Source organism: Protopterus annectens, chromosome 2.part0 (assembly GCF_019279795.1).
Source record: "Protopterus annectens isolate FY-2018-M chromosome 2.part0, PAN1.0, whole genome shotgun sequence".
In the NCBI taxonomy this organism is placed as follows: Eukaryota; Metazoa; Chordata; order Ceratodontiformes; family Protopteridae; genus Protopterus; species Protopterus annectens.
The window spans coordinates 1,679,435,040-1,679,447,634 of record NC_056728.1 but is presented as its reverse complement, the minus strand read 5'-3'; the positions used below and the strand labels follow the sequence as shown (position 1 = coordinate 1,679,447,634).

At 38.2% G+C, this 12,595-nt stretch overlaps 1 protein-coding gene across 1 annotated transcript in view; it reads right to left on the bottom strand.

The window, feature by feature from the left end:
• LOC122793570 (calcium/calmodulin-dependent protein kinase II inhibitor 1-like) overlaps positions 1-9,474 on the bottom strand; it is a 338,145-nt gene extending 328,671 nt beyond the window's left edge. Inside the window, exon 1 of the mRNA XM_044061727.1 lies at positions 8,611-9,474. Coding sequence (XP_043917662.1) covers positions 8,611-8,776 — 166 coding nt within the window. The 5' untranslated portion in view covers positions 8,777-9,474. The remainder of the gene's footprint in view (positions 1-8,610) is intronic.
• Between the last annotated feature and the right edge of the window lie 3,121 nt (positions 9,475-12,595).

Sequence of the window (12,595 nt, the reverse complement as noted above, 5' to 3'; positions counted from 1 at the left end):
GAGCAGGGGATGTATAAAAGTACACATAGTGGGGACAGGTGGGATTTGAGGGCAGGGTAGGGGAGTGGAGTGACCCAAAGGGCGAATGGAGTGGGTTACACCTTCCGGGAGGAGCAGCAGTCACCCAACAGAAAACAATCTGTGAGAAGATTAGCACATACAGAAATTGGGCAGCCTAGCATTGTGGTTCATTTTCTGTTTGATTTTAATTTTAATTATGCACTAATCTATGGGGGAAAAGACCATCAGGTCACAGAGCTGGGAGCTAGGCTAGGGAGGTAAGTGGAGAGCTAGTGGAATGGAAAGGAGAGACACAGGGTCTGAGGAATGTGTGACTGAAAATCCTGTGTGGTTGAAAGCAGTCCGAGTGAGAAACAGACACTGAAAGCAGGTTGTAGCATGAGGGGCTTTACCAGTAGGAAGGAAAAGAGCTAGTAGGAAAACAGTCAGGCATTGGGGTATGTAAGCAGGAGTAACAAGATGAACTGCTGAGAGAGCAAGGGGGGTATGCAGAGGTGAGTTTGTAGCTGACCAGGAGCAGAATTAATTAAGACACAACAGTATGTTAGAAGGACAGAGTAAAATATATATATACATTAACACATACACTGTTTAGCCACGACTCAGGCACAGAGGCATAAAAAAATTTACAATAAATATAAAATAGAAACATAGCTAATATGATGGCAACAATAAGTGTTTAGAACATGCAAAACTGAGAGAAGTTATACATAATATACAAAAATATTGAGAAATATTTTTAAAATGGCCATGACTAACCACGCTTGATGGTTTTGACAACAGAGTTTAAAGGAGCTGTTAGTAGCCCCATTTCTAAGAAGCCATCTTTGAATCCAGGCACTCTGAAAAACTTCTGCCCTGCTTCTTACTATCCTTTTCAGGAAAGGTTACTGAGAAAGTGGTTCACTCACAGCCATATTCCTATTTTTGATCCCATGATCTTCTTCATCGCCAACAGTCTGGGTTTAAATCAGGACAAAACTCCTAGGCCGTGCTTGCATTACAGCTAGAGAATCAAAGATTCTATTCGAATTCGGTACTAATTATATCACAGATACATCTAATACTGTAAGATTTTGTTGCAGCATTTTGGTGCATGCTATATTTTGTCTTAATAAATTCTTGAGTGGTTTGGCTGTAATCTCTTAGGGCACTCTCTGAAGATTAATCATGGCAATAATTCCTTGAGGACCTACCTACTGATGTGTAAGGCGCCCCATGGTTCTGGCTCGGCCCTACTGTTACTCATGGCATTCATACAAAGTAGATGGCTTGATTATCATTGCTATGCAAATGACGTACAGCTATATGTCTCCTTTCCTTTGAAAGAGAAGTCTGACTTTACCAGTCCTAAAGACTGCTTGAATTCATACTTAATTGGACAAGTAATAATCCAGTAAGGACAGAGGCTATGCTGATGCATGTTGCTGTCTATCCATGGCAGACTCCAAAGCCTCCATATTGGCTTATATGTGGCAGTAAATTAACGCTGAAGTACCAGCTGTACATGGCTGTCAAGTCTTCATACTTCAATCAGAAAAACATTTGACAGTTTAAACTACTTATTCCAATGGCAGACTGAGTTGCAGGTCACAATTATTTGTGAATTTGTATTGCTGCATCTCAGCAACTACAATGTTTAACTCCAAGGGCTTTCAGCTGCATTACTTATCTGCAGTAAGTCCAAATTTCTTCCGCAAGGATTTTGATGGGATAACCTACATTTTGCAATATAACCACTAGGTGGGGTGTCACCTATTTAAGAAATCTGGTAGCCAGGAATGTCATTTAGTTCATAAGGTGAGAGATTGCTGACTGTTTCCAGAACCTGCCTTGAGACCTTAGACAGGTGATTTTCACATATGTATTGCCCCAGTTCCTTGGAATCAACTACCTTCCGTGATTTAGTCATACAGCTCTGAGTATTTGTTTAGATGGTGCCTTTGACACTGTCTTTTTAGACTGGTGATTTTTACACTAAGGGCAATATCAATGTTTCTTTTACTGGTAAGTTTTATATTGTTTAACTCCATGTTTTTGTGAAAATACACTTTATTATTGTTATTCTACTTTTAAACTGTTTAAGACATTGATGGAATTGTTGAGATCTCAATCTTGAGTCTTCAAAGCTGTTAGTTCAAGTGGTTGTGAAATACACCTCTCAGAATAATGTAAATGAGACAAATCATTCTGTTAACTTTCTCATAATCTTCAAACTTAGCAACACGTCATATATCTGCAGTGAAATTAAACATTATTAGAGCACACTGACTCTCAATGGAACACTTTCCTTGATACAAACAGCCTTAGAACAAATAGTATTTGGAAGTCCCACTTTTGATTTACAGACAAGGTTGGTTGCTTTCAAAATGGTTTAATATCTTCATCTAACAACCTTTTTGAGATACTGAGTGTGCAAGAAAAATGCTGCCCTTTCCAACACACATCATTGGGCACATGAGCTCCAAATTTAACTGCTCCCACAATCACATGGTACTCGTTTACTTCCTGCAACCAGTTAAAGCCACAACACAAAGATGCTAAAGTAAAGTGAAAGTTTGAAATATCGACTGTTACAAGAACCTGTGCAGTACACTTTTCATTTACAACTTTATAATGAAAGTCCACAAAGTGGGTTGGAAAGTTTGAAGTGCATTTGCTACAAATATAAATGAGTGAGTGACACCAAGTCACATTCTCTGGCCCAGATATAAAACCTCTGTAAATTATAATTTCTGACACTTAAGTCATTTCACTTTCTTTTATTCTTGGGGAAATACTCAATGGAAATACACAATGAGTTGTAGCACCTAAACTCAATTAAAATCACAACATAAACAAGCTGCACTGAACATTTCACATCTTTTCTGATCATTGCAAATGGCCTAGGCCCGTCTGAAAACAGTCTACCTGGGATAATATTTCAAAGCCATATTTTGCCAGCTCTATGTTATAGAGAAATGGAGCTCTGACTATGTCTCAGATGACTCACGCTTGATCGTTACCCCAGATACTGGATAAGCTGACTAGTGAAGGGTGGAAGTGGGTGGCCAAAATGGGCTCATCTATCCCTTGGGGAGGAGTCTGGTAGACACTCACTCCCCTTTGGGCAGGCCAGGTACTTGGGATTCTGGGAGCACTATCCTGTCAAGTGGTTCACTTGCACTCAAGCTGCATGATGGAAATGTATGGAAGAAAGCACTCATATGGAGTCTAGCATAGTGGACAGTGCACCACACATTCTGGCCAAAAGCACCAGGTTTAGGAAAACACCAAAATCTTCAAATCCTTTGTTGGATGATGTCTGTAGTCCCCTAATCTTGCCTCCTCTCCAAATGCCTTAGGACACCAGAGGTTAGAAAATACATCCAGACCAGTAGAGGAGAGGTGTTTGTGTACAGGACAAAATGAATGATAATAACATTTTTCAAAGCTATATTATTGTTTTCATACTATTTCAGTCTAGTTTCCAAGCTCTGCTCATTTCCAAATTTATGACAGCTTTTCAACTACATCATTCCTAGCCCATTTTTGTATTTGTCACAAACACTGCCAGACCGTCAAAGATCATATGAAGCACCATTTATGAACAATCTCTTAAAGCTGTACATCTCTCAGATATCAAACATGCAATTATGTATTAGTTCCAGCATTTATAAAAGATATCTAAAAAAGTTTTCCCAAAATTATAACAGCCATTCTGCATACATCAAGCAATGCGCAGGGCATGGAGTGACCCAAGACCCTACTTAGATTCTCTCACTTTACAAATGTCATCCTGTAAATACAAATGGTGTCTCTTCTGAAGATAGGAAGGTAAATCAAAAAGTCTGTCTGTGTGTATACAAAGTGTATTTACCAAATTTCCCCCACTATGATACATTAAACATTAAAGCTTCAGGTTAACTTTTAAAACTGGCAACACATTTTTGTATGACATACACATTTCATATTAAAATGAACAAGACTTAAAAGCTTTTATGGAAGAGTCTTTAGGAAATATAAACCTTCCATGCTTCAATATCAGCAACAACAATAAGTTTAAAAAGAGAGGAGCTTAGGGTTACATTTTAGAATATGACTGAATACTCAATATTACTAATGCAAGAAACAGTGCAAACAAAGAACTGGAGACTAAATCCTAAGAATTCTACTTCACAGACTTCACAGAACAATAAACAATAACAAGATATGTTTAACACAATCGTAGATAATCTGGCAGTGATATACAGCCATACAAGTGAGTGAAATATTAGAAAATGCTAACAATGAAACAGGACAACAGCAGTAAAATGAAAGGTTCTACAGTTATTAAATAATTCAAAGGAGAAAGTAAAATAGCATCAAGGGGAAAGAATCAAGCAGAAACGTCAAAGCACACAAGAATAGTGTTCTACATTCTACAATGGGAATCAGTCATGAGGTACTATCAAAGCTAGGACAGGATATGAGCTTACATTGCCTTGAAACACATAGTTATATCATGGTGGGAGACAAAAGACTGCTTGGTCATATGGGGCTTCCAGATATTTGAATATCAATCCATGCACTGAGGAGGTGGTTTTCTGACATGTTCAAAATTATGACATATTCCAAGGGACAGTTCCACTAGTAGTAAACCAAACATCCTTTATTTATTTATTTATTTATTTATTTGTTTGTTTGTTTTTTTTTTTGCTTCAAGAAGCATCCTGTTATATTATAGAAGCTGTTCAAATCTGACAAACACTGAATGAAACAGCCAAGTTAAGGATGCCAACACTAGGACCTGGAGGTACAAATCATTTACGGAGAAAGATGAGTTTATAATTAAAGTAATATGTGATTCTGTTTAAAGTAAACAAAAAGAGAAGAGGACCTAAATGACCCCAGTGGGCCTTGATGGGCCATACAGTGCAAACACTATTATATCAAACAAGCTTCATCCAAGAGATTGAGCAAGCTACTAGAAGGGCATAGAATCCAGGCCCATTAAACTAATGTAAAAATATGAGATAGTGACCAGTCTTATTTAGTGTGATAAGGAGGTCGCCAGTCATGGTGTACACATACTCTTATTCCACCAGATGCTTAACTGCATGAGACTGCTACTTGGTTAAAGCAGACAAAGAAACAGAAAGAGAGAGAGAGGAGGAGAGGAACAGAGAGATTTAAAAATAAAATGTTGTTTTCTGTTCTGAAACTATGCTGAGGCTGTCAGCAGGCTTCAAGAGATGAGGTGGTCAGATAACTACTGGAATAACTCATTGAATACTACCATTTCTTTGTTTTACAGAAGATAAAACCATATTCAAGAAAGTAGTGATGGAAACTCTTGTGTAGAAAATCATGGCATGATCCTAAATGGCTTGAAAAGATATTGAAAACACTGATTTACAGAAGGAAGTATGGATTGGGAAAACAAGATCTATAGCACCCTACTTTACAATTTGAAGCGAGAAGGCAAGCTCTGGGAGTGTAATCTGCCTTGATTTTGAAAAATGCTTCCTTACCTCAATTACTAATTCTGATCTCAAGGGGATTTCCCCTTTAATGGTGTAAAAAGCTAGAAAAAAAGTAATGTGGACATGTTGTAGTAGGAATACTTATTATAAACAACAGGGAAAGGAAAAGGGTAGAAAATCAAGAAAACAACTAATACACAAATCTGAACTTAAAGATGTTCGCAGAGGTGGGTGAATCTGAATTTAAAGACATTTGCAGTGAAGGATGACTCTGAATGTAAAGATATTTGCAGTAATACATGAATCTGAATTTAAAGACATTTGCAGTGATGGATGAATCTGAATTTAAAGACATTTGCAGTGGTGGTCACAGCAAAAAGTATGAGTGTTCAAGTTCATTTCTGAAGTTAGACTTGGCCAAGATTCACAGAAAAGCAGCAAAATAACATTCCAATGCCACTCTGGCCTGGGGTAGAGGAAATGACTTGCAAATGGCAAATGCACCATAGTTTGTTAAATACTGCATGCCTTTTTTACATATCTCATAAGCTTCTGTAATCCAGTAAGTTTCATTTCTTCCTTTTGCATAAACAGACAAGGTGTATGTCCAGAATGTCAGCACTATGTGCAGCTTCTTAAGTAGTAAAGGAATAAACAACTAGTAAAGCAGAGAACAAGCTAAATGACAGCAGAGAAAAATAAATCTGTCAAGTATTGACTAGTTAATGTGAAGAAATAGGCAATGGGATGACAGGAGACTTTAACAAGGGCCTTTGAATATGCAGTCTTACTAAACTATAAATACTGAATACAATACTCATGTTTCTAGGTGGGATAATTGTCCAAGAAGAAGATAGTAACAAAATAATAATTTACATAATTTAGGCTAACCTAAATAGAATTTTGGGGCAGTCAGAGAGATTACAGATTAGATGGTTTATGCTTTCTGGATGCAAGATCACCTCTGGCGAGACTAGAATATAACCATTATGAGTCAATCTCAAGTCAGGCATTTGAAAGAGAAGTCCATAAATATTGCTACAAGTTGGCACATCAACCCATCGGTTTTAAATGTATATAATGCATACTATACAATGACCTAAAGGGCACTCTCGTAGTTTGCATTTAAATATATAAAAAAAATATCATGTGTCAAACTAGACATGAGTAAGTAAAGAGTAATTCCATGAAAAACCAGTACTAGTAAATCCTTCTGAATAGGAATGTGTTTAACATCACTGCAAATGTTTAATAACAATCCATTTCACAAAACAAGACAAATCCAGTGGTAAACATATTACATATTCCCTGATTAGAATGACATTTAAACAGGACATGATGGTAATGGAGGTAACAAAAGGCCTTCTCACACAAGATTGAAAATAAATGAAAAAAATCTATTGAAACTCACTGTATACATGCTTTGTTTTAACAAAAAAACAGGTTTTCATTCTTTTACTGATGTAAATGTGAACGGATCTACTCCATTATTTGCTTTTTAAAGCATATCTAAAAGCATATTGTTATAAAGCAAATGATAATTCTAAATGCAGTAAACAGGAAATATAATTGAATTAAGTCATCTATATACTCAATAAATGATTCAACAGTGACATTTATTAGCATTAAATATAGTATCACTACAAATTTATTAAATATTAATTAGCTGTCATTTTAACTTGTTACATACACATAAAAGTGTTTCACTCTGGGACATATTATATTTGGAATAATATGGAATCTATGTTTTTGAATGCAGGGAATGGTGAACAAAAGATAAGGGAGAATAACACTAGAATGTAACATGTCAGGACAGTTCTTTGTCTTTTATTTACTCAGTAATATTAACCAGGCCAATCCTCTCTTCAATTTCAAAAAAAGTTAATATATTCAAAACTTGGTGATATGTGCATGTGTCGTCATTTCCCTGGAACTAATGCAGCGCCAACTGGCTAAAAAAACAAGTAAAAAACGATTATAATTGCTCAGTCTGCTGTATCTTGAGAATGCAAGACTGTGTAAGATTGCACATAATCTATTATTTACTGTTACTGTACTTGTTGCCTAGTTCAGGCAATTCATAATTTATTATTTTAGTTATATTGAAATGAACACAAATTGAAAAGCTTGGAAACAAACACTAAAAAGTAAAATATGTCAGTAATGAGCGTTTATTTAATTGGTTTAAACTAAGTCTTGTAGACCTTCAACCAAAAGGAATTTGACTGCATAAAACAAAACTCCAAAAAATGGTCATAGTGAAGAATGCAGCTGTCTACTGAATACGTTTTCCCTTTTAATGGGGTGTGGGGGGATCACTGTAATTGTCAGTTCTGACACAGCAGTAAACTTGGAATAATGCGTGATTTTCCATATTTCATCAGAAACTCTAATGCAGTTTATATGCTGTTACACGTTTGCTAGCCACAGCTTGTAAGAGTTTTCTCGTAAACAATTGGATTAATTTCAGCAACACTTAATGTGATTTCACAATCAACATCAGGTAACATTTAACTGCTATTTTTGATCTGCTGCATTTTATTTAGCGAATGTGTTGAATTGGTAAGATCCTAATTAGTAAGATCCGCTAGGCTAACAAAACATCAACCAAGATGAAGCAATATGTTCCTCGTCGCATAGTACACAAGTCAAAACTGCTGCAATCAAATACAGGTCTGCAAAACATAACTCTTCCATAACTGGTTGGGGGGGGGGGGCAACAGAAGCTGTGTGTGTGTGTGTGTGTGTGTGTGTGTGTGTGTGTGTGTGTGAGTGTGTGTGTGTGTGTGTGTGTGTGTGTGAGTGTGTGTGAGTGAAGGGGGCAGAAGGGAGAAAGAGAGAGTGAGATACACATGTAGCTGGCAAAATCCAACGATGTTAGTTAAGGCTCTGTTATTTCTAATCCGCAGCTAATCAATAAAGTGTATACTGCACACTTAAAAAATTAAGACTTGTTTGTACCTGCTACGGTTAGTTAATTATTGAACTGTGAAACGTTCTCCGCCTTATTATATTTATTTACAGAATGTATGTTAATGAACAACTGCTTAAAGCTTGAAATAATGTATGTATCTAATTAACCAGTGTTTTAAGTTTGCAGTTACAAATACCCTATAGCTATCGCAATCCAAGGGACGGGGCTTACCCCTCTTGCTTCTGCCGATCTGCCCCAGTTTGGGGGGGCGCTTATTTTGCCCTGCAGCAAAAAAATTATTGGTGTCCTGAAGGCGGCAGGTGAACGAAATCTGTCCCACGTCTCCACCATCACCGTAGTGGGCAAGCTTGTCCTCGTAAGGCATCACTTCCGACATGGTGCTATCCGGGCTTGATTTTCCTTGAGCAGAAACGAACAGAAAAGAAAACTGCAATGCACTAAAAAGAGTGAAGGAATAGCTTGGAACCCCTGCAGCCTGCTGAAATAATGAAATCTGGCTAGCTGGTGTTCTCTTCTACAGACTGCTCGACCGGACCACTTGAAATAAATCCGCTCCCTTCCCCTTTGTTGAGTAGTTATATAATTAAGTGCTATTTTGCAGGCGACTGGTGAATCTATGCTGTGGTTCGCCCCTCTTTTTGTTTGCTGTTCGTAAACGGTTGCAGGATGTAGAGCTGGACAGCTCCTTACAGTGCTGGACAGCTCCCTGCAAGGACAGGGACTGAGCGCGAGACACCCCAGCACAAGGCGAGATAGAATGTGAGACGGATGGAAGGCTGACTCCACGTCACTGAGGCTGAGGTCTGCCTGCTCGACTCACGCACACGAGTCTGTGTGTTATGGCTGAATTTCTTCTGCACTTGATAGGGGGTTGCCCCGTTGCACATCACAAGCACAGTTGCATTTCCCCTTCTCTAGAGAGGGCATTCCTTTGATCTAACGTTAACCTCCTAACCTCAGTACGCTTTACTATCGATCGTCTTTTGCAGTTGCCGTATTTACAGGTATCTTGCACCCCGGTTACTTTACAAACACCTGGTACACGTACCATGTCTATTTACATTTCATGTTCACATATCTTACTTAAACATATGTAGCACACATTACAAAACACGCTGGATGGAGTTTAAATGGCTGTCTGCTAAAGTGGGGTTTTTTTCGCATTGCTCTCTGTCACAGCATCTGGTGAATTAAATGTCGGGATGCTATTCCCAAGATTCCCTCCCTGATTTTCCTGATATATTTCAGTCATTCTTTTAGGAAACGCTTTAAAACTTTTTTTTTATTTTTAAACTATGGTCCAAATAAGTGTAGTTATCCCTCAGTGACACCGCCTTATAAAAAATGGGTTACATCCACATAGTTTAATCGACTGGCCTTCATGCATGCACAGTGGTGCATCCATAATTCATTCTCAGTCTTCCAGCTCCAAAATGTGGAACACTACCTCTCATAACTTGTAACATATGGGCAAAATGTGGAATACTTACTAGAGCTCATTACATCCTCAACTACAAAGTTTGCAGAATGGTTAAGACATGTTAATTTATACCTCTATAAAGTTATTTTGATGAATTCAGAAATGATTCAGTATTATTTACCATGGGCATTAATTTAAAGAAAAAGAACTCTGAATGTGTGACAGACACTGGACTGGACTGTAAGGAGCATGGGCTTTTTAAGATTCAGAATTAGGAATGCTACTCATAGGTTCATCTATTTAATCCATTCAAGTCTAAAGGTAAAATTAAACCACTGTGAGATCAGCATAGGATAATGATCATTTTAGGAGGGTTAAAACAACCAAAAGGGGCATTCATCATATGAGCAAGTGAAGGGAAATGTATCAAGGCACTGCAGGCACCATATGCCATGTAAAACTTTGATCAAAACACTTTAAGCCAATTAGCCAAACTAGGTAGAAGCCATTATTACGGGAATGCACAAATCAGTCAAATCAATAATTTCCACAAATTGTGCACATTAAAAAATGCTACAGAGGATTCCCAAATTTCTCTACTCAAGACAGATAGTACTTTGATGACTGGCCCTGTCCTGTTCCTTTCACAAATTACACTAATTTTCAGCAAGCATAAATATATCATGGGCTACCTTCCAGTGTCAAAAGTCTCATAAATCTCCCAGGGCAATCCCCATCTTGGTAAGGACCAAAGCACTCTGTATCCCTCCCCCAACTTTTAACAGTCCTCATTTGGCATGCCTGCTTCTTCCACCTCCTTCCCATATGATTGAGATGGCCTACTGCCCACCTTAACTGGCCCTCATTGGGAAAGACAAAAACCTAAAAAGCTCTTGGAGAAACAAAGATCCTTCTTGACCCATAGAGTGGTCACTTATTTGAGCCAATGGGTCTCTCAGCTGTAACTGTCCAACTTTGCCTGTCCTTATGCTTTGTTCTTGCTCTTGGGCTTATGTTTTGGACTCCTGCTTTTACAAGGGGTGGGCCTGGGCAGAAAGCTTGATCCAACAATCTCTTGTAAAGACAAAGTTTCCAGACCACTTTTTCTAATTTTTCAATGTCTAGACTTCCCCAGCTTTTCTTGGCCTAATTTAACCTATCAGGTCGGCCTTGCCGTTCACTTGTCCTTGCTGCTGTGCCCACTGTCCTCAACCCTCATTATATACCGAGTTTAATGCACCCCACCTGAGAAAAATGTTCAGATGCAACAAACATCTGTACCCACTTACCTAGCTGATAGCATTGCTCTGATCTGACAGTAACTCCCCACCATGCTTTTTCATTACACCTATTACATTTATAGGTATCTTATATCATGTATCTGTTACCATTTTGTTTCTTGCTCATTGATTCATTCTTGACTTACTAAGCCATATTTTTATCCCTTCTTGAGAAACAGTAATATCCGTGTACATCAACTCCATCCAGGTAGCTGCTTCCTGGTTGGGTTACACCAGCTCTAAGATTCTGAACACCTCACATGTTGCAACTTAGAAACAGATTCTGAACAATATATGTCATATGCACTGCTACATATATGTGGACAGACTTTCCATATGAGGTTGAATAATGCTAGGCTAATGGGCCATTTTTTAACTGCCTTTAGAGGGTGCTGCATATCCCACCCTTTCAACACACTCTTCACATGGAATCCTTTTTTGTGGTGTCTACTTAGTCCAAGGTCTTTTGAAACCAACTAATCAGTACTGAGTTCAGAGCAGCCTTAACCTGAACTATTCCATCATCAAATATGCATAACACATAAACCATAAGCTGGTGTGTAGGGATGGGCCAGCCATTCTCCCATACGGCTCCTGTTCATTCTTATAAAATGCTGTGCTGCTGACTTGTATATGGTTCTCATCCTGGGTGCCAGTGAATTGACTAGCATTATCCATTGTTGTTTTGTTAATGTATTCCACAAGAGAAATGGTATCTGGATGGGGCATATTAATTTCTCTGATGCCAAACTTCTGAACTGCTCCCAATGAAAATGAAAAAGAGAATCTGCTAAAGAATTTTCCACACACTTGGTGGGTGGTTCAGCTGTAAATACCACAAGCTAAAATATTGTATGAGCTCCCCTATAATGCCTTCCACAAAGTTAATATTTATTGTCTGTACCACTCTTCATATTGTATGAAAGGAGACCTACCAACCTCTCCTTCATACTTTCCCCCACAACTCCAGTACAACTACTACATGGAAGAACTGTGGGACTGTTATACCTTGCTTCATGACTCACATTTCATGCTGTAGCCAATGCCCTTGGAACCACCAACCTTTGTAATGTAGTATCTCTCAAAGTGCACTCCCTGACCATGCCTATCACCTGAGGCCTTCTGCCACAGTCTCGCCATGTTTGACTTGTCTTCAAACATCACCTGTGCCACTACCTCTTCCTTATTTCATTTGTCACCTTTATAATGTAGTATTGGTTGGTGCAGCCCATAACTTTTGCTGCTAGTTTCTTCATAAGAGGCCTGTCTGACATTATGACCTTGTAAGCAAAATTCAACAAACCCACCAGGGTCTGTATCTGATTTAGTCATACTTTTTTATTTTATTTTTGGTGTCACTGCTTCCTGTAATGACTATTTCAGCTTCCTTATGTTTTCCCTTGGGAATGGCATAGCCTGCATGGCACCATGTTTATTTTGATGCCTAGAAAAGACAAGTATATTGCTAGATTTGGTACACTCTGTGAAATGCCTG